Source organism: Rhinatrema bivittatum, chromosome 1, assembly GCF_901001135.1.
Source record: "Rhinatrema bivittatum chromosome 1, aRhiBiv1.1, whole genome shotgun sequence".
Classification (NCBI taxonomy): domain Eukaryota; kingdom Metazoa; phylum Chordata; class Amphibia; order Gymnophiona; family Rhinatrematidae; genus Rhinatrema; species Rhinatrema bivittatum.
Window position 1 is genome coordinate 788,671,849 of NC_042615.1, and position 20,765 is coordinate 788,692,613.

At 47.9% G+C, this 20,765-nt stretch overlaps 1 protein-coding gene across 5 annotated transcripts in view; it reads right to left on the reverse strand.

Annotated features, from left to right (window-relative positions):
* Positions 1–20,765, reverse strand: part of RNF165 (ring finger protein 165) — a 345,068-nt gene that overhangs the window by 128,585 nt on the left and 195,718 nt on the right. For all 5 annotated transcript variants that reach the window (XR_003853057.1, XR_003853056.1, XM_029580671.1 and 2 more), the window contains one exon: positions 10,262–10,571. Coding sequence is in view for 3 of the 5 variants with exons in the window: in XM_029580644.1 (XP_029436504.1) it covers positions 10,262–10,571 (310 nt within the window). In the remaining 2 variants the exon portion in view is untranslated. The remainder of the gene's footprint in view (positions 1–10,261; positions 10,572–20,765) is intronic.

Here is a 20,765-nt window from a genome sequence, read left to right on the forward strand (position 1 = left end):
GGCGAAGGCATCCACGGCTAGTTCCCTTGTCTCCCTGCCCAAATAGCAGAAGCGACTCACTTTGTGGTTCTGAGGGGAAGAGATCCACGTCCGGCCAACCCCACCTGCAGAAGATCTTGTCCTTCAATCAGGGGTTGAGGGACCACTCGTGAGGGTGGAACATCCGACTGAGTCGGTCCGCCACCACATTCTCTGTTCCTGCCAGGTACACTGCTTGCAGGAGCATGGCCTGTGACAGGGCCCAGGACCAAATCTGCACTGCTTCCTGACAGAGGAGATAAGAGCCTGTGCCCCCTTTTGTTCACGTACCACATGGTCACTTGGTTGTCTGTCTGTATTAGGACAACCTTGTGGGACAGGTGATCCTGGAATGCATAGAGGGCGTAGCGCATCGCCCGGAGTTCCACGAAATTTATTTGGCATCTCACCTCGGGCTTCAACCACACACCCTGTGTGCGGAGGCCATCGACATGGGCACCCCAGCCTATGTTGGAGGCATCTGTGGTAAGGATCACCTGAGCAGGAGGGGGTTGAAATGAGAGTCCCTTGCTCAGGTTGGCTTCTTCTGTCCACCAGGCAAGAGAGATCCAGAGCAGTTCTGTTATCCAGACCAGCACGGAGAGGTCCTGAGAGGCTTGGTGTCACTGGGAACATAAGGTCCACTGTGTCATTCTCATGGCTAAAGAGCCAATGGAGTGACATGCACTGACGCTGCCATGTGGCCCAGCAGCCGCAAGAACAGGTGAGCAGAGGCTGTCTGTCGGCGACGAATGGACCAGGCCAAGCTCGCTAGGGTCGCCATCCGATCGCAGGGGAAGAATGCCTTGGCCACTGAGGTGTCCGGGTCCGCTCCGATGAAGCTGAGCCACTGGGATGGTGTCAGCTGGGATTTTGGATAATTGATGAGAAAAACCAGCTTCTGAAGCACTTCGACCGTGGAGTGCAGGGCACGGAGGGTTCCCTCCCCCGAGGGACTTCTGATAAGCCAATCGTCCAAATATGGGAACACATGCACCCTCTGGCGCACAGATGTGCTCCCATCACTGCCAAGCTCTTGGTGAAGACCTGGGGTGTGGAGGCCAAGCCGAAGGGTAGAACCCTGTATTGAAAGTGCCACTGGCCTACCACGAAGTGCAGGAATCTCTGGTGAGGTGGAAAGATTGCAATGTAAGCATAGGCGTCTTGCAAATCGAGAGAGCAGAGCCAATCCCCCTGATGAAGCAGCGGGATTAAAGTGCCCAATGAGACCATATTGAATCGCTGTCGCCTCAGGAACTTGTTCAAGGCTCGGAGGTCAAGGAATTGGACGGAGGCCAACTGTTCTCTTTGGAATGAGAAAGTACCTGGAGTAGAACCCCTGGCCCTGCTGGGCATGGGGAACCGGCTCGATGGCTTTTGACCGCAACAAGGCCAAGTGTTCCAGCTTGAGGGTAGCCACATGCTCCATGAGGCCCCACCCCGGTGAGGGAAGGGAGTCTGGTGGAATGCTGAGCAGATTTAGGCGATAGCCTCGCTGCATGATGGTTAAAGGAAAATTAGTTCTTACCTGTTAATTTTCGTTCCTGTAGTACCACGGATCAGTCCAGACTGTGGGTTGAGCCTCCTTTCCAGCAGGTGGAGACAGACTAAAACTTGAAGGCTGCCCTATATCAGGACAGAGCCTATCCTCTAACCCTTCAGTATAACGTATGTCAAAGCAGAAAACAAGAAGACCATAGTAGGATCAAGCAAGTAACCATAAAGCTCAAATGGAGCAACTGTAGAAAAATGTAAGGAACATGGCCTAACTACCCGCTCTTGCATATTCTTGGCATGAGAACAACCAAGGCTTCCGGTGTTTTTGCTCAGTATTTTTGTACAAAAATGATATAGACTCTGCAGAACTGCAAGAAAAAAACAGCTTCGAGAGGACAGAAAAAGACAAACAGGGAAGGGCGTCTGGACCGATCCGTGGTACTACAGGAACGAAAATTAACAGGTAAGAACTAATTTTCCTTTCCCTGTCCGTACCCGGATCAGTCCAGACTGTGGGATGTACCAAAGCTTCCCTAAAACGGGTGGGATCAAGACAGTCCCACTCTAAGCACTGGTAGCCCAAAAGAACCGAAGCAGAGCTTACACATCTAGGCGATAGTGTCGAGCAAAAAGAGATAAGGACGCCCAAGTATGAACTGTGCAAATCGTCCACGGAGAGAACAAAAGAATGTTCGCCCAAGAAGGAGCTCGAGAATACAAAGAATGAGTTGGTAGACCCTCTGGGAACCGCCAGGCCATGACAAAGAACAACCGAGAGATCACTTCCTGCAACTAGCGCGCTATAGTGGACTCAGAAGCCGGCTTACCCCGATTGGACCCATTCCAGGGAACAGAAAGATGGACAGATGCACGAAAGCCATTGGAGACCAGGAAATAGAGCAAGAGAACTCGTATGGAAGCGAGGTAACGGAGACCCGTATGGCATCAAGATAATGGGGACCGTCACCAGACGCAGGAGAAAAGCGGGGAGCTCCGCCGACTGAAGGACAAAGAAGTTAGATGAAACTTCACGAAAAAGGAAGGACACGTACGAGGGCTACCCTGAAGTCGGAAAATCGCAAAAAGGGATCCCGCCAGGAGATAAGACCAGAAGACAGTCTTAAGCATAAGGGCCTGCAGGGTGACGCGACGGAGAGGGTCGAACAGAGCCGTACAGAGGGGTCCGCACAACCGAGTGAAATGTTTACGACGGACAAGTGGGCGAGAAGGTGGATGTAGATGCCTGACGCCCCTGAAAATCCAAGTCGCAAACGGGTGGCCGCTCAGGGACGACCTGCCACTCGATCCAGGAGAAAGCCGAGGGGGTAGACTGGTACACGCCGAGAACGAAGGAAGGATCCTTGGAGAGAATGCCTCAGAGAAGAAAAGACTAAGGAGATTGGTGCGGAGTACGCCGAAAAACTAGACTTCGCACAAACAAACTCAAGCACGTTCCAGAAGCACACATACACCAGGGAGTCGACCGTTTCCGGGCTCGAAGGAAGGCGAAGACGGCCTACTCCGAAAAACCCTCACACCGGAGACATCGCCGTTCAAAAAGGCAGGGCGCTAGACAAGCGTGAAAGGCCTGGTCGAAAAAATACAGGGCCCTGACTAAGGAGCCGAGGAAGATGGCGTGGCCGCAGGGGTCCGACTGTCGCTAGGTTGAGAAAAACTGTGAGCCAAAGCCTGAAACGGCCCCTCGGGCGCTACCAGAACCATGGGACACTGGTGGAGAACTATCCGTCTATTTATTTATTTATTTATTTATTTTATTTAAGGTTTTTTTATACCGGCATTCAAGAACTCGTTCTCATCATGTCGGTTTACAGAAAAACAGGGGTGCAAAAATAGAACCAAAAAAACATAAATAAACGTGATGAAGAAATGCAGTTACAAATAACAAGGGTAAATGAACTGGGATTGTAAGAAAATAAAGTGAGATAGAGGAGATTAATTATATACAAGTGTACATTATAAATATGGAGTCCACTATATACAGCTTCTAAGCAGAGAGATTATTGATGGTGCGTGTTAGAACTTTCCTGACCAGAGACCACGGGGGGGAGGGGGGGAAGTAGAAAAAGACGTACCACCGACCGAGGGAGAGCCAAGGCAACTACGCCCGCCAAGCTGTGGTCCCTCCAGCAGAAGAACCAATTTACCATGGTATTGAGAAAAGTCGCCATGAGGCCCAGGTGGGAAGGGACCACCTGTCGATGAGAAAACCATGGTTGAGCCAAGAGTTCCCACTCCCTGGGATCTAGCGACTGACGACGGAGAAAGCAACCTGAACATTCCCCTAGCCCGCGGAGTGGGAGGCCGCCGGGCACTGTAGGTGTCGTTTTGCCCAGGCGAAGAGAAGGCTGGTGTCCAGGGCCACCCACGGACTGCGAGCACCACCTGGGCGATGGAAGCAAGCCACGGTGGTGGAGTTGTCGGGCAAGACCCATAGCGCCTTGCCGCATATGAGAGGAAGAAACTCCAGAAGAGCTAGGAACATCGCCCAAGACTCCGTAATGTGCCAGCGAGACAGAGACACTGGCAAGGTCCCCTGGGCATACTAGGAGAGGCCTACCACTCCTCAGCCCAAAAGACTAGCATCCGTTGGCACTATCGTCCACTGGGGAACTTGGAGAGGTAGGCCCGGTAGCAAAAGAAAAAGAATGGGGAATCCACCCCTGCGAGACGGCGACGGTAGAGCCCAAGAACGGGAGAACTGTGTGAGACTGTTCTGTCAGTGGCTGCCAACGGGACAGCAAAGTTATCTAGAACAGTCGTATTGGAGCAAGGGCCCAAGGGACAAGGGCGAGGGGCCGCCAAGCCGTCAAAGAAAGGAGCAAGGGCAGACTCTGAAACCAGCCGAACAACTGGAGGGCCCGCACACAAGGCAAGAAGACCTTGCCTACCCAGGTGTCGAAGCGGATTCTCAGGTACTCTAACTCCGGGAAGGGCTGAAGATTGCTCTAAGAGAAATACAGTATCCACCCCAGGGACGCAAAGAAAGCTAGCCCGCGATACACCGACCGCCAACAAAGAACCTCCGCCTTGGCCCTGACGCGCCAGACGCCTAGATAAGAGTAGACGAGGAGTCCTGCCCGGCCGAGAGCTGCGGCCATCAACACCTAGACATTGGTGAAGATGCAAGGTTCCGTCGCGAGATCAAAGGGAAGCGTCCAGAACTCGAAGTCCCGGCGGAGGACGCGAACATGAAGAGACTATGGCAGCCACGATGAAACGGAAAATGGAATATGCCATTGAGAGAAACGAGTGGGCTGAGGAATGCCCCGGGAGGAGGACGGCATGAGTATGCTCACAGGGTGTGCATGCAGAGAACCGGGAACTGAGAGCCCGGGGACTCTTGTGAGGTCTAAGAGTGAACGAAGAAAATAGGATAGTGACCTGCGGCAAGTATGTTAGCTGAGACCGGGGCCTCCGTGCCCAGACACAGGCGCTTGGCAGGGGTTAGCTCCACCGTATGTCGCAGGGACCGACCACCAGGGGAAACAGAAAAAAGATCCCGCCAAACACGAGGAAGGCGGAGACGTGCCCGTGTCTGAGAACGTCGAGGACCCCCTGGTCCGACCAGAGCCCGACCCATTCCGCGGAGAAGAGGGAGAGGCAACCGCCTCAGAAGGGGACCGAGGAACGAGGCAAAGATACTCCGGAGCATGTGCAGGCGTAAGGATTGAGCGCGTGGGCTAATCCTCGCGCAAGAGAAGGCACCCACAAGAATGCTGCGACAAAAAACTGCGATCACGAAAGACAAACCCCCCTGAGGAGACACCGTGCCCACGTGGGGTATACCGACTCTGGCCCCGAAAGCGTGGACTAGAGGGTATAAAGGACCAGGATGGTTACAGATGGGCCACCGGGAGCTGATGGCCCCTACCGTCCCCTAAGGAATCCAAAGTTTCTCAAGGTCCTGGACAAGGAACAGCTTACCTCTGAATGGCAACGTACCCCACCGGGCGGAGGAGGCCGGAGCGGCCGACCATTGGCGCAGCTACAGGAGCCGTGTGGCGGACATCTCCGAGGCAATCGCCTCCGGCTGGAGGTGGAGAAGGGTCGAATGCGCAGCCTCTGGCTACGGGAGGTCCCGGGCGCAGAGGAATTTTGCCGATGACCCATGAGAGACCTGCGCACAGCAGGAACTGCAGCAAATAGTGGAACACATCCCCAGTGCTAAAACATCAGAGTGCGTTTCAAAAGAGCCTCGCAAACCATGGTATGCAGGCATACCGGAGCCGCTTGAAAACCGGGAAAACCCTCCTGAAACGCGACCACAGAAGGAATCCACGGAGTGATTATGGGGGGTTTTTTTGGGTTTTTTTTAAACAAAGCATGCCACCGAGAGGGGAGCTCGTTCAGGGCATGGCCCGACCGAGGAGCCTGCGAAAACCGCAGGCGCAACTGTTTGGGTGGGGAAGGAAGGAGAAGACGCTTGACAAAACCAAGATCCCGCCAGGACCAGGGCCATATCCGTGGACAAGAGGCGGCACCAGGAAGATTAGCTAACGCACCTGGGTTGGCTATAGGATCCGGGAGTACCGGGATCCATCGGGGGACAGGGAGGGGGCACCTCCGGGACCAACCGCATCCCAAGGGACCCCGGGGGTCTGCAGCCGGCTGAACTTGCGACAGCATGGAGCGGGGAAATTTTGTTTACTGATTTAATTAATTAATTTAAAAAAAATTTTTTAATTGATTTGTCCCCGGGGGGGGGGGCAAGGGGGGACCTTCCACCTCCTCCTGCATGCTCACTAAAGGGAATTTACGCAGGAGGAGGGAAAAAACACAGAAAAAACGACCCCAAAAATCCCGGGTGGGGAAGGGGAAGGGGGAGGCGAGGGGGTGACAAAAAAACCTTCCTGGGGGGCTGGGGGGCTCAAATCGGGGGGTAGCTGCAAAAAAATCGGCCCCCCCCCTCAGCCCCAGGGAGCTCCGAAAACGGAGCCGATAAAAAATCCAAAATGGCCACCGTTCCCAGGCTGCCCGACCTGAGAACAGCCTGGCCAAGCTCTGGGGACGGGATCCCCGGGCTAAATTTGCCTTCCCTGCTGAGGAGGGACCTTCCCTACCTGGCAGGGAGGCATAGAAGAGATCCCCACGGCAAAAAATCGATGGGGGCTGGCAGAAAAGAGGCAGGCTGCCTGCCCGCGGCAAAGATAGAGCCGCTCTGAGGAGAAAAAAAGGCTGCAGAGAGAAAAATGATTGACAGCCTGCAGGGCTGGAGAGAGCAGGAGGAAAACCTGCTGCCTCCTGCCTGTCTGGCTGCTGGTTCAAGGCCTGCTATGACCAGAAAAATTAAAAAATGCTGGTCAACTGCTGCAAATAAGTTAGAGGTAGGTGAGTATCTGCAACTTATTGAAGTTTAAAACTTTTTTTTTTTCACTGAGCGCAGCAGCGGGTTCAAAAACCCTCTCGGTAGCCAGAGGGGGGAACGAGACCCCGAGAGCCTCGGTCCCCACACCTGGAAGCGTACACGGACTCAGGCTATGCAGTGCAAAAGGGGCAAAGCCCCACTGAGCCCGGCAAGAGCTGGGAGACGGAGCCGTCTCCCACACAGAAAATAGAAAAATCAGTAAAAAGTAAAACCGTCACTTTTTTTTTTTTTTAGAAGAGAGAACTAATAGAAGTACTTGCTTGAACCTAAAAGAGAAGAAAAGGCTGACTAGCCTACAGCAGAGAGATGCTACACCTGCTGGAGACAGACGAATACTGGAGGGTTAGAGGATAGGCTCTGTCCTGATATAGGGCATCCTTCAAGTTTTAGTCTGTCTCCACCTGCTGGAAAGGAGGCTCAACCCACAGTCTGGACTGATCCGGGTACGTACAGGGAACACCCATTTGTCGGTGGTGATGGGGGTCCAGCGGTCTGCAAACAGGCATAACCAGCCCTCCGACCGGTGTGTCGGGACATGTGGGCACCGAGGTTAATCTGCTGCTCTCTCTTCACCAGTCAAAATCCCATCGCAGACCCGAGGTACCTGTTGTGGGCGTGGGTGGCTCTTTAGGGCAGCCCAAGCTGGACGGGCTCGCAAGGCCAAAGGATAATATCTCCACTGCCTATAGAAGGGTTTCCTGGAGTCTCAACACAGCGCCCAACGGATCACCGAGGAGGGGGCCGAAGTGCAACGGACAGATGTCGCAAGGTCTCGTAGTGGTCCTTTAATTGAGCCACTGTGTCCCAGATCTTATCCCCAAACAGGTTTCCCCCTGTGCACGGGAGGTCAGTCAGCTTTTCTTGGACTTCAGGGCTGAGGACAGAGGCCTTAAGCCAGGCCTAGCGCCGGGACCTAATACTGGCTGCCAACACCCTGGCTACCGTCTCAAATACGTTGTAGGCCGCTTGTACTTCAAGCTTGCCGGCCTTCAACCCCTTCTGGACGATTGACTCCAAGCCCTCTTGGAACTGCTGTGGAAGACTTTCAATAAGTTCCTGAACTTTCTTCCAGAGGTTATGATTGTACTGGTTCATGTACAATTGATACGCCGCTATTCAGGCAATAAGCATCGTCCCCATGGCCCTCTGATTCTTCCCCGGAGGGACAGAGGAGTGAGTGCGGGCCCTTTTGGCCTTCTTGAGGGCCGACTCCACCATGATGGACTGGTGTGGGAGCTGGCTCTTCTGGAAGCCCAGGGCCTGTTGCACTAAATAAATGGCATCCGTCTTCCAGTTGACTGGGGCAACGGAGCCTGGGTGGTCTCATAAATGGTAGAGGAGCTCAAAGAGGACATCATGCACTGGGACAGCCACCACCTCCTTTGGGGCGTCCACGAATTGGAGAACCTCTAACATTTTATGGCCATTTCAGTTAGCAGTTGAAAAGGTATAGCTTCCGCCATTGCCTGAACAAGTCCTCCGGGGTGAGTGGCGCCTCTCATCCTGAGGTGACGGTGCCGATGGGAGATCATCCAAGGCCTCTGAGGAAAACTCAGAGGAATCATCGTGCCCCCCCCCCAGGGGTCATAAGGGGCCTCCTCCTCCCTGGGGCTCCGGGGCACCCGATGGCCCGAGATCAGGCTCGGGTGCCTTCGGCGCTGCCCGTGGTGGCCGGTGCAGAGTCGCATTTTCTTCCTCCGAGGAACCCGGAATGGGTTTAGTATCGGAGGGCGGCATCGGTGGTGGACGGGGAACAGGAGGACCTCAGGGCACCGGCAAGGTACTGAGCAGCATGTCCAGCCTCTCCAATAGGGGCACCAACATTGATGGCGCCGGCTCTGGTGCCGGTATGGGGGCCGGCACTGGTGGTTGCTCAAGGCCCTGAAGGGCATGGAGCACTGCCTGCTGGACCATGCGGTCCAACTCCTCCCGAAATTCTGGCATGGTAAGCACCAATGAGGGAGGAGGGAGCAGACGGGGTGTAACCGGCGCTCCATGGGGGTCCATGGAGACTCGGTACCTGACACCAAGTTTGGTGGGGAACGCCCTGGGCTTCCGGGCCTAGAGGAGGACGGGGCCTCCTCGCCTCGGGGCTGCTACAGAGGGGGTTCTGCCGAAGCCGGTGCTCCTCAGATATCGGTGCCAGCACCATGCAGTGATGACCATCAGTGTCGGTGCTTCCCTTGGTGCTCAGCCCGGTCCTTCTCCAGCGCTGAGGAAGACGATTCTGAGGCCTTAGATTGGCCTGACGCCGGTAAGGGGCGATCCCCCGCGCCTTTGTCATCGCGATGGGATATCGATGGCGACCGCCCAGAATCAGAAGGATCCCCTTGGCTCGACATCCCCACTACTGGAGTCGATGGAGCTAGTTGTCGGGAACCGAACAAGTGCTCCATCTTGTCAAGGCAGGCCTACCGGCCTTTGGGGGTCATCTGAGCGTAGATAGGACACCGACAAACATCGTGGGAAGGACCCTGGCAGAGGACGCAAACATCTTGCGGATCCATGATGGACACAGTCCGCGGACACTGGGGGCACTTTCGGAAGCCGGTTGCCATTGAAAAAAGACGACGTGCGGTCAGTGGCCAGCAGCCACCGGGGAGGCAGACACTCAGGAACTGAACGCAACAACTCAGAAAAAATGTACTTACCGAATGCCAAAGGAACCGACACGCAAAGGGGGACCCCAGAGCGGGAAGTATCGGTGAAAAACGGATAATTTTCCTCGTGAGGGAAAAAGAAGTGAAGAGCTCCAAAAACCCACGAGGCAACAGTACTGTAGAAAAAAAGAAGACTGAAGGGGGTCCGTGTGGCTGCGGGGATAGTGGCCCTGTGCCGGGTTCCATCTGATGATGTCACCCATCTGTGAGGACTACCATCCTGCTTGTCCTGGGAGAACTAATATTTCCATACAGATTTGAATAATGTAATGTACTTCTCTGTACTGGTTTACTAGGCAGGGATACTCACTAGGAGTTCAATTTGAAAGAATAAAGAATAGGGCAAAAAGAAATAAATGTTCATTCTCTACCCTACTATGGTCCCTTTAAATAAGGAGAACCTGCTCAAGCCTTTTAGAAAGTCAAGCTATGCAGCAAGATTCTGGGGCATATGTATTTAGTCAGCCTACCAAGCATATATTAAAGACAAGGAACAGCTGCTGCAAGTGCACCATGTGTGATACATTATCTTCCTTATATAACAATATGTCAGGTAAATAAGGATATCTAGTCTTTAGTTGCTATACTTCTTTCAGGGCATAGCATAAGCCATTCGTTTAAGGAAGAATGTTAAGAGAGAAGAGGTTGCATCTTTACACATGGAAACCAAGGCCTTGAGGCTACTTTCTGAGTTACTCACCTGGGATGTGGCATAAGCCTGCGATGCTGGGCCTCAAGGATTTGCTGCTGGAGGAGGTATTGCTGGTGTAGGGCCTGAGGTAGGAAGGAGGGTCCTGTCACATCCTGGAACTGCAGTGCTGGCAGAGGTGGCAGGGGCTGGTGCAAGGGGCCATTATGCTGGTGGGCCGTTGTCATGTGAGGGCTCAGCCCCTGCTGTGACTGGACAGGGTGAGGGACAGGAAAATCAGCAGGGATCTGAGGCTGAGGACTCAGGTGGAAGTGTCTGCAGGAGGTAGCGTGAGCATGCTGAGACCTTTGAAAAGGGGCACCTAAAAACAAGGAGACAAAAACGATCAGTATCTGCAAATGAAGAATTGCTCTGCAGTACCACACAGGTAATGTAAGGACTTTCTAAGCCCACAGAAAGTAAATTACTGCTGACTCTGATCCTAATTTCTTTCTTTATTTTTCTATTGTGTGCTAAATGCCATAGGATTACGCTCTACGTGCTGCATTTATCAAAATCTCCTCCATATACATTCTGCCAATCAGGACAACTTATAATTATCTTTTATCCATCAAACTTTATAATTAGAAGGACAACATTCAAACTGTGAACAGAAGTGTAAAGTCTGTGGGTGCTTTTTACCTGCGGACTTTTCATCCCTGTTCAAAGGGAAAATTTTCCAATCGGGAAGCAATGTTAAGTACAAAGTATTTTTCTGTGGTATAATTCCTAGCAAGTTCAGAAGTTACTCACTACAACCTCACAAACAATGGACTTCTCTTTGGAATTTGTTTTGTCTGTGAGTAACCCCCATATGAACCATTTCTGTACTTCAAATCATTTCTCTTCCACTGATATGTAAATCAGTCTTAGCAGATTATGAGTGAAACAATGTTAATAAAATTAAATTAATAACATTTAACACCACACGAACAATCATCAAGCAAAACATGACAAACATAACCATGGATGAAATCTGCTTATCTGACACTCGTGGAGCAGTCATCAGAATGTAGGTGATTTAAGAAGCTAGTCATAAAATTGTAAATCTTTGAATCACAAAAAACCTATTTCTGTTTCTTTCAAACTAGGTCAATAAAAAGTGAATACATACATAAAGGAATGAGAAATAGTGATGTTTAGGGGGGGGGAAAAGCTCTATTACATGCCAAAGATCTATACCACATTTACCTAGTGCCCAAAAATGGTGCACAAGGATTTATTTATTTATTTTATTATTTATTTTTAATTTTTATATACCGATGTTCTTGTATGAAATACAAATCACTCCGGTTTACATAAAACAGTGAAATGCCCAAAAAAGGGGAGGGGCTTTACATAGAACAATAGAACAAAGTACCAATTAAACAAAGTATAATATAGTATAAATACAAGAAACGTTTGAACTCGAAATCATAGTACAGTTAAAAAATCATAATAGTACAACTCAATGAGGTATCCCATAATTTGATACTGCTCTAGATATTGATACTCTCCAAACACCAAACAAAGTGTTTTTATTAAGGGCATTATTTGGAGAGGAAGGACAGATAGGGATTTGGAAAAGATCTTCTAAAAAATAGCCTTACAACAGAAATCGTTACTGTTTTAGGACTTTTAAAGAGTTTCTTATTACTGCCAGCAGAATATTTTTACACCAGGGATCACCTCCAATTTAGAGAACATATATGGGATTTCTTATTAACAGATTTCTCCCTGGAGTACTTAGTTTAATCTGGTCAGTTAGTCCTATAAGAACTGCTTGGATGAGAATTCAACAGAAATACATAATAATGCATGGATGTGCAATGTCTTCAGCTTCTTTAGAAATATTTTTTATTTTGACTGATTCAGTGCTTTCAAAATTGGCTTAGTTCAAATCCTCCCAGAACTGTTAATGCTACTGGATACAGCATGACTGCTAAAGACACACGGAAGGCAAGAAACAAGACAAGGAAGGCAAAGAAAACAATATTTAAGCCTCAGTACTTTTTAACACAATCCCTTTTATTAAAGAAAAAGATCTGGAGTGGTATTAGTGATATAGAGGTGCAGTCACAAAGCCGCGTTAGGCCATTTACCGCACAATAAATGATGTTGATTTCATGGTAAATGGCCTAACATGGGAATAATGTGAGGTATTTGAAATGCCTTGCATTATTTCAGTCTCGGCAGCATGCATAGTTAAATGAGCAGAGCTCATTACTAATCAAAACCATGCAAATGAAATAACAAAGTTTACCTAAAAAAAATTGCAAGCCGTGCTATTTGACATAAAGTTAGCCTCAACTAAGTAGTACATATTAAGTGACTTTTGTGTCTGGATGTTCATGAATTTGTATGTACATTTTATGTGTGGTTTTTCTGTTTCGCATCCCAGAGGGTGCAGGATATAAGTATTTTAAATAAATAAGAAAGGACTTGAACAGGTTAATGTAAATCAGTTATTTACGCTCTCAGATAATAGGACTAGGGGGCACTCCATGAAGATAGCACGTAGTTCATTTAAAACAAATCAAATAAAATTCTTTTTCACTCAGCGCATAGTTAAGCTCTGGAATTCATTGCCAGAGGATGTGGTTATGGCAGTTAGTGTAACTGGGTTTAAAAAAGGTTTGGATGTGTCCCTAGAGGAAAAATCCATAAAATGCTATAATTGCTAAGCAATAGTAGCTTGAGATCTATTTATTTATTTATTTATTTATTTATTCTTTATTTATTGATTTTCAAATTTACAAATGCAAAGATAACATTTACATAATATAAGTCAAATATTATCACAAAATCTCATTTCTCATATCTATCACATTACTAATAGAATTTAAGGAAACAATTCCTATTTATCTTCCTTCTCTATAGTGATAGTACTACATTTGTAAAGTCAAATATATATATATTTGAGTTTTAAGGAAATATCGAGCAAACTGAGACATTGAAATATCCAAGGAGAAAGTATAATGAAATCAAAATATAGTTAGACATTTACAAAGCTAGCAACTGGTATTCCTTTTTTTTTTTTTTCCCTATTCATTTGAAACCATCGGGGATGACGTGACTGGCACCTGTGCTTCCAAAAATTGCAGAAGTTGTTCTACTTGAAGAAAAACAAACATTTGATCACCTCTTTTTATCTCACATCGACATGGATAACGTAGATGAATGAGAAACCCAGAGACAAGACTTTTTGTTTTGTAGCTAGGAATTCCTTTCTTCTCGTCCTAGTTACTGGAGCTAAGTCAGGATACATTTTTATTGTTTGACCATAAAATTGTATTGGAATTTTCTGGAAATATCTAAAGAGGTTAGGACTAAAGAGGTTAGGGCTTTTCAGCTTGGAGAAGAGACGGCTGAGGGGGGATATGATAGAGGTGTTTAAAATCATGAGAGGTCTAGAATGGGTAGATGTGAATCGGTTATTTAGTCTTTCAGATAATAGAAAGACTAGGGGGCACTTCATGAAGTTAGCATGTGGCACATTTAAAACTAATTGGAGAAAGTTCTTCTTCACTCAACGCACAATTAAACTCTGGAATTTGTTGCCAGAGGATGTGGTTAGTTCAGTTAGTATAGCTGTGTTTAAAAAAGGATTGGATAAGTTCTTGGAGGAGAAGTCCATTACCTGCTATTAATTAAGTTGACTTAGAAAATAGCCACTGCTATTACTAGCAACGGTAACATGAAATAGACTTAGTTTTTGGGTACTTGCCAGGTTCTTATGGCCTGGATTGGCCACTGTTGGAAACAGGATGCTGGGCTTGATGGACCCTTGGTCTAACCCAGTATGGCATGTTCTTATGCTCTTATGTTCTAAATGAAACTATTAAGGTATTCCTATCTAGGACATCAGTACTCGAGCTTTCTAAAAAGCTGGTTAAATTGGCAGGGATTAATTGTGGATTAGAAAATTTTTTAACTAGAGGAAACATGTGTTAACTGAAGGAAAATCTTCATCTGTAAAAGATAAAGCGTCTTTAAGAAAACTTTTTAAAGTTACAAAGAAAATTTCCCCTGCCACTGGGAAAATTTAATATTCTAATGTTAAATGCCTAATTCTTTTCTCAGTTGTTTCAAGACGTCTTGAACAGAAAAATTGTTCTTTCACTATTACAATGTTTAATTTTTGGCATATTTTAATAGCTTTCTCATTTTCATTCACCTTAACCACAATATCATTCATTTGTTGTTGTGTACCATTAGTCTTTGAAAATTAGAGGAGACATAATCTATTTTATTCTCAAGCCTATTAATGGCCATGCTCAGTCCAGACACAACATCCCATATAGTCTCAAGCGTAACTGTTTCAGGTCTTATTTTAACAAGCGGCGATTGACTTATCTAATCTGGGGATTTTTGTTCTTCTTGATTTCCTCTTTCTGATGTTTCACTATTTATTGTGGGCGGTCTCACCATTTCAACGGAAAACCTTTCTCCAGATGTGATCTCGGAGAGTGCTCCCACTAGCCCCGACATTCCAACCATATCCTGGGGAAGCATTTGGGCTGCTTCTTCTCCGGTGCTGCGTTGTGCAGGAGGCAGTCGCAAATTAGGGCTTAAGGATGCCTCATCCAAGGTGGCCTCCTGTTCTCCTCCACAAAATCCACCAATAGAGTCTCCAGCAGCCTCATTCTCCAATTGTGTTAAGAAGCGATTGATATCCAGTTGAGTCAATGAGGGTAAGGGTTCCGTGGGAAAAACCCAGATTTTCTCTTTTCTCTTTGGTGGCATAATTAATACTCGAAATTGGCAATCAACTGCGATGTTTCTTAACGCTATGTCATTTCTTTCTCAGTTCCGGAGAGGATTAAATATATAAGAAATAGTATTCTAAATTCTGACTGTCCAAGCCACTCCGAGCAACTCCGAGCAAAGCCGGCGTTGGTGATGCGCCGGCGGCTGCGGTGCACCGCAGGAGTGCCGGGTTTAACCCTCCTCTGACCTCTCCCTCCGACGTCGGGTGCTCGGCTCCTCAGGTCCCGCCAGGTAAGTAAATAAAATCCAAGAAATAGGTAGAGGCAGTCCTCTCAAGTCAGAAAAAATCACCAAGTACCTCTCCAGTTGCTCTGAGGTACGCCGCAGGAGTGCCGGGTTTAACCCTTCTCTGGCCCCTCCCTCCGACGTCGGGTGCTCAGCTCCTCAGGTCCCGCCAGGTAAGTAAATATAATCCAAGAAATAGGTAGAGGCAGTCCTCTCAAGTCAGATAAAATCACCAAGTACCTCTCCAGTTGCTCTCTGAGATCTATTCAATGTGTGGGTACTTGTCAGGTATTTGTGACTTGGACTGGCCACTGTTGGAAACAGGATGCTGGGCTTGATGGACCCTTGGTCTGACCCAGTATGGAATATCTTATGTTCTTATAAGTAATTTATACACATAAATGTTCTTATAAGTAAATAATGTACATAAATCCCAACTTCAGCCCCCTGGAACACCTCTTTTTTGCTAGCACAAAAGTACATGCAAAATTAAGATGTGTGCATACTTTTTGCATATGAAGACTGGCACATTTTCTAACAAGCCATTTCAAACAGCTGTGAAAATTGATCTTTTCATTAATTAATTAATTACTTTTTAGGGCACATATAGTCAGTGGTATCATATTACCGTGTATGTACAGGTACAACATAACACCATTGGCAGCTTCCTAATACATTTCTATTCTTTTCACTCTGAGCATCTAGTCATTGTCAGCAGAGTGCATTAAGCCTTACTGAGGCAGCAGCTATAGTGATATCTGACCCCAAAGCAACATCAAAACCACAATATTAATTTCCCATGCAGCTCTGATGTGAAGAGGCACTTTGGAAGATGAGTAGCTAAATGTCCTCTGCCATTTGTTGATGTGTTGCAAGTGGAAATAATGCTGCTGCAGTATAATTTGGATTTTGATGGGAAAGTGACTGAAGCTAAGCTTATTTGCTCATTATTTTTCTGTTGCATCAGCAGTCATCCGCCCCTGTGGTGCCCCAATGCCAAAATCACTGAGCAGTACAGGTCCTAGGGCCCCAGTGTCCCGGCTTTCATTTTCTAGTTGAGTCACATCTATGTAGCAGTGCTATCCTTGGCCATGGACAAATGTCTAAGACTTAATCACAGGAAATATTCTTTTCGTCTTTTCTTCCACATAGAAACAGAAGATGCTGGCAGAAATGAGCCATTTGGCCTGGCTTGAGCCCCAACCTCCTCCAGCCCTGGCTCTGCCACTGAGGTTGTCTTGTGCCTGTCCCAAAAGCATGCTTGAATTCTGTCACAGCTGTAAACAAATCAAGTGGGCATCCTCTCGGATTAAGGGATAACAGATTTCATCACCTTAAAAAGGAAGGGATTTTATATTTTATACTCAGCGTGGTGAAATTATGGAACAGTTTGTCAGCTGTAGTTATGGTTGAAATAGTAAGGCCCTGATTCATTCAGCTTCTTACCTATAGACACAGAATAGGGGGAAAAAAAGCCATAATAAACTGGACCTTAAATCAATTCTTAAATCAAATAACTGGTTACAGATTTAGTGAGGTTTTTTGTCTCCCCCTAAAGTACTACTTTCAGAGAGCTGTTAGGCAACTAGAAGAATTTTGGATGCGATGGATCTTTGATCTTTCAACCTAAACCAACTATGTAACTATGTTACGGCTATCGCTCCTACCAGTTCCACTGAATGTTTATTCCAGGCTGCAGTGCAAAGGTGTTTTCTCATGTTCCTGCTGTTTTCCTCCTTTCAACTACATGCAAGTGGAGGAGTAGCCTAGCTGTTAGAGAAACAGGATGAGAACCAGGAAAGCCGGGGCTCAGATCCCACTTCCACTCCTTGTGACCTTGGCAAATCGCTTCACTCTCTGCTGCCTCAGGTACAAACTTAGGGGGACGGTTACTAAGCCACAATATTTTTAGAGGGGAGTAGGTGTTTCTGTGATATTTTGCCCTTCCTCAACAAAATATTGCAGTGGTTTCACCACCCGTTAAGGCGACCCCGCAATAAAAAAGTTTTTTTTTAAAGTTTTAGAAATTGCATGGCAATGCCTCATCCTTCCTACCCAAACCCTTTCCCTTAGCATAAACCACCCTGCCCCAACCAAAAACTCCTTTCTCCGGTTCCCCTCCAAAGTTCTCTTCCCCAGACCTCCGCCTTCCAAATAAAGTAAGTGCCTGGTGATCTAGGGTAGGCCACCTCCCCCTCCCTTGCCTCAAAATAATTCCCTGATGGTCTAGGCCCCCAGTGGCCCTCTATCCACACCTGGACCCCCCACAGTAGGGGCAAAGGACACTTGGTGCTATTTTGAAAAATGGTATCAACCGGATCCAAAGCTAAGGGGCACTCCAGGGATCCCACTGCACTACCAATTATTCCAAGGGTAGGGAGAGAGTCCGGGAGAGGTCCTAGATCACCAGGGAATTATTTTGAGGCAAGAGAGGGGGAGGAAGACCTAACCAAGATCATCTTGAACTTTTATTTTTGGTAGAGGGGTCCAGGAAGAGGGGAATTTGGAGGGAATTGGAGGTGCATACAGAAGTGTGGGCGGGGGTTCCTTTGGTTTGGGTGGGAGGTTTTGCTAAGAGGTTGGATTTGGGTAGGGGTGCAGGGCATTGCTACATGATTTCTAAAACATTTTTTGTACTTTTTTTTATTGAGGGACCCCTCGACAGGCAGCCCCAGGGTAGGCAGGGGTCTACAAGACTTCCCCGGGGACATTTGTCTATTTTGTTTTGGGGGGGGGGGGGCATTATTATACCTATAGGAAACCTGTCATACCGTAGCACACTGACAAACTCAGTAACAATTCTATCTATGAAAAGACAATAGGAAAATACATAAGCACTGGCAAGTTAGATGCAGAATATTAATAAGGCAGGTGCTTTCCTGCAGCTATTGAATCGATGGATTGATTTGTTTCCTGGATGGCGTCTGGAAAATGCAGTCCCTGAAGAAGTGTCCTTGGAGTCCCCATTAAGGAAGGGTTTGCCAATGGCATCTTTGTATATTGATTTCAAATTTAGCCTGGAGGCACAGCTTCCTCCAGCTCCACCACATTTTAAAAGCAAGGCAGGTAGTCCCAAGCAATTTTTTAAACAAGTTTCACCACATTGGTAAGAGCGATTCATGCTTTTATGACATTGAAAATAGAATACAGCACTTCACTATTCAAAATATTCAATTAGATTATTGATGGGTACTAAGTTTAGTTATCATATTACCCCAGTATTGAGAGACTTTGTACAATTATGATTTTAACTGTAGTTTCTAGACACAGCATGTTTTCTCGCAGATAAGCAGGCTGAATTAGTCAGGCTGTCTGGGACGTCCCCCAGTGGCCCGAGGCAGGAACTTCTCTTAGAATGCTCAGAGATGTGCTCCTGTGTGCTTGCGCGACCGTTCCATCATGCCTGCCTGCATCACTCCATGAAGTTAGCATGGGGCACATTTAAAACTAATCGGAGAAAGTTCTTTTTTACTCAACGCACAATTAAACTCTGGAATTTGTTGCCAGAGAATGTGGTTCGTGCAGTTAGTATAGCTGTGTTTAAAAAAGGATTGGATAAGTTCTTGGAGGAGAAGTCCATTACCTGCTATTAAGTTCACTTAGAGAACAGCCACTGCCATTAACAATGGTAACATGGAATAGACTTAGTTTTTGGGTACTTGCCAGGTTCTTATGGCCTGGATTGGCCACTGTTGGAAACAGGATGCTGGGCTTGATGGACCCTTGGTCTGACCCAGTATGGCATTTTCTTATGTTCTTATCACCTCAGTTCTGTTTTTTCCCGCGCAGCTACTGGACGCGGATCTTCTCTCTCTCTTGCGCCTCTCGAGTTTCTTCGAGTTTTTATTTCCTTTTTTTCTCTTTTTTCACCTCAATGAACCCCCAAACAACACTTTTCAGTGCTATCATTACTCTGAAGACCCCAGGCTTCAAAATTTTGTACATGTGGCAAAATCATGTCCGTCACCAACAGACATAATTACTGCTACTTGTGCCTGGGGCCGGCCATGACCAGGCATCCTGACATGACTGTGGCAGGATGACTCCATGAGTCCAGCAACAGTAGGCTACCAAATTAGCCACGCTCCGGGAGATGGAAGGAGCCTCATCGGGCTCGCATGCCCCTGCTCACCGCTCCACACAGTCTTCTCTGGGCAGGGAGCCCAGAAAACCAGAGAATCAGAGACAAGCCTCGTTGTTGGAGCCGTCCTTCAAGAAGGCCCAGGGAGTGAAGCCCCCCCAGGGAGTCGGGAGGTAAGGGAGCAGGTGACAAATCCCAACAAGGCCCTAATATGTCAAGCACCGCAGCGCAGATGAAGGAGTGCGGCCCTGCGCCAAGTACATCAACCCATACATGATCGAAGCAGCCTCAGCAGAGTGGCTGATGCACAGATGACGCACGAAACACAATACACGGTGTGGACCAGCGCATGGTTTCTGACACAGAGCGTCGAATGATGCATCACAGAAAGTGCCCGAAGCAGGGTTCAACCAATGCAACATCGACACAGTCGGTGTCGAAGCATGTGTCGGTGGAAAAGCCCACGCCAGGACGCAAGGCTAAAGACAAATTGACACACTCGACACAAAAGCGCAAAGCGTCGCAAATCTCAGGCATTGGGGGCTCCCAGGATCCAACTAGATGGGACCCCAAATAGTATTCAGCCCAAATGAGTTGGAGGACTCGGGGGCATCTGAGATAGATGCTCTAGACATCTCTGGGCATTCTGTTCCTTCTCGGACAGGGGCAGTGTCCACACGGGACTCTCAGCCGTCTCGAGACAGAAGTTTACTGATGCTCCAGGAGATGTTAGTAAAACATTGCAAATCCTACAATGGGGATATGAAGCACCTGGACTCTTTCATCCTCAAGGCAGTGGTTCCTACCTCTGGGTGTAAGAGGACTGGCAGTCTGGAGACAGTCCAGGGTGTCTTCACCACCTGCACAAAAGAAGAAAATAATTTTGTCTACCCCCCAACACATGCAGGGTGCGACCTCGCAGATCATGTCACAAATAACAGGATTCCTCCAAACTTTTTTCAACACTTGGGAGTTCTGTCAACATCTGGGGCCACCCTCTAGCCCATCAGAAGAAGCCTCAGCCAGTTCCATTCCTTCTTCCCCCCCCCCCCCCCCCCGGAGGTATCGGAAGATGACAACGCCCCCAGTGAGCTGAGTCCACTAGGCTCCAGACCAGACCGTGAACCGGCATACTCCTCTCCGCCCTCTCCAGGCTCGTCTACAGGCATAACCTCAGACCCCCCCTAGAGGACCCACCTGAACCATCTTCGCTTACTGAGGACCTTTTTATTCTAAGTTTATTGAAAAGGGAACTTTCTTGAAAACTGAGACCAAAAAATTGTCAGATCCTAGATTGGAAGTTCACAGGATCTTAAACATTTTTATGTCCCTTTGGAGCCGACTGCACTCCCTTCTCACTCTGTCCTAGATGCGGTCATGGAAAAGGCATGGGAGTCGCCTTTTTCTGTGCCCTCCACTTCTAGGAAATCAGACCTGAAGTTTTTGAATGAGGAGGTCCTT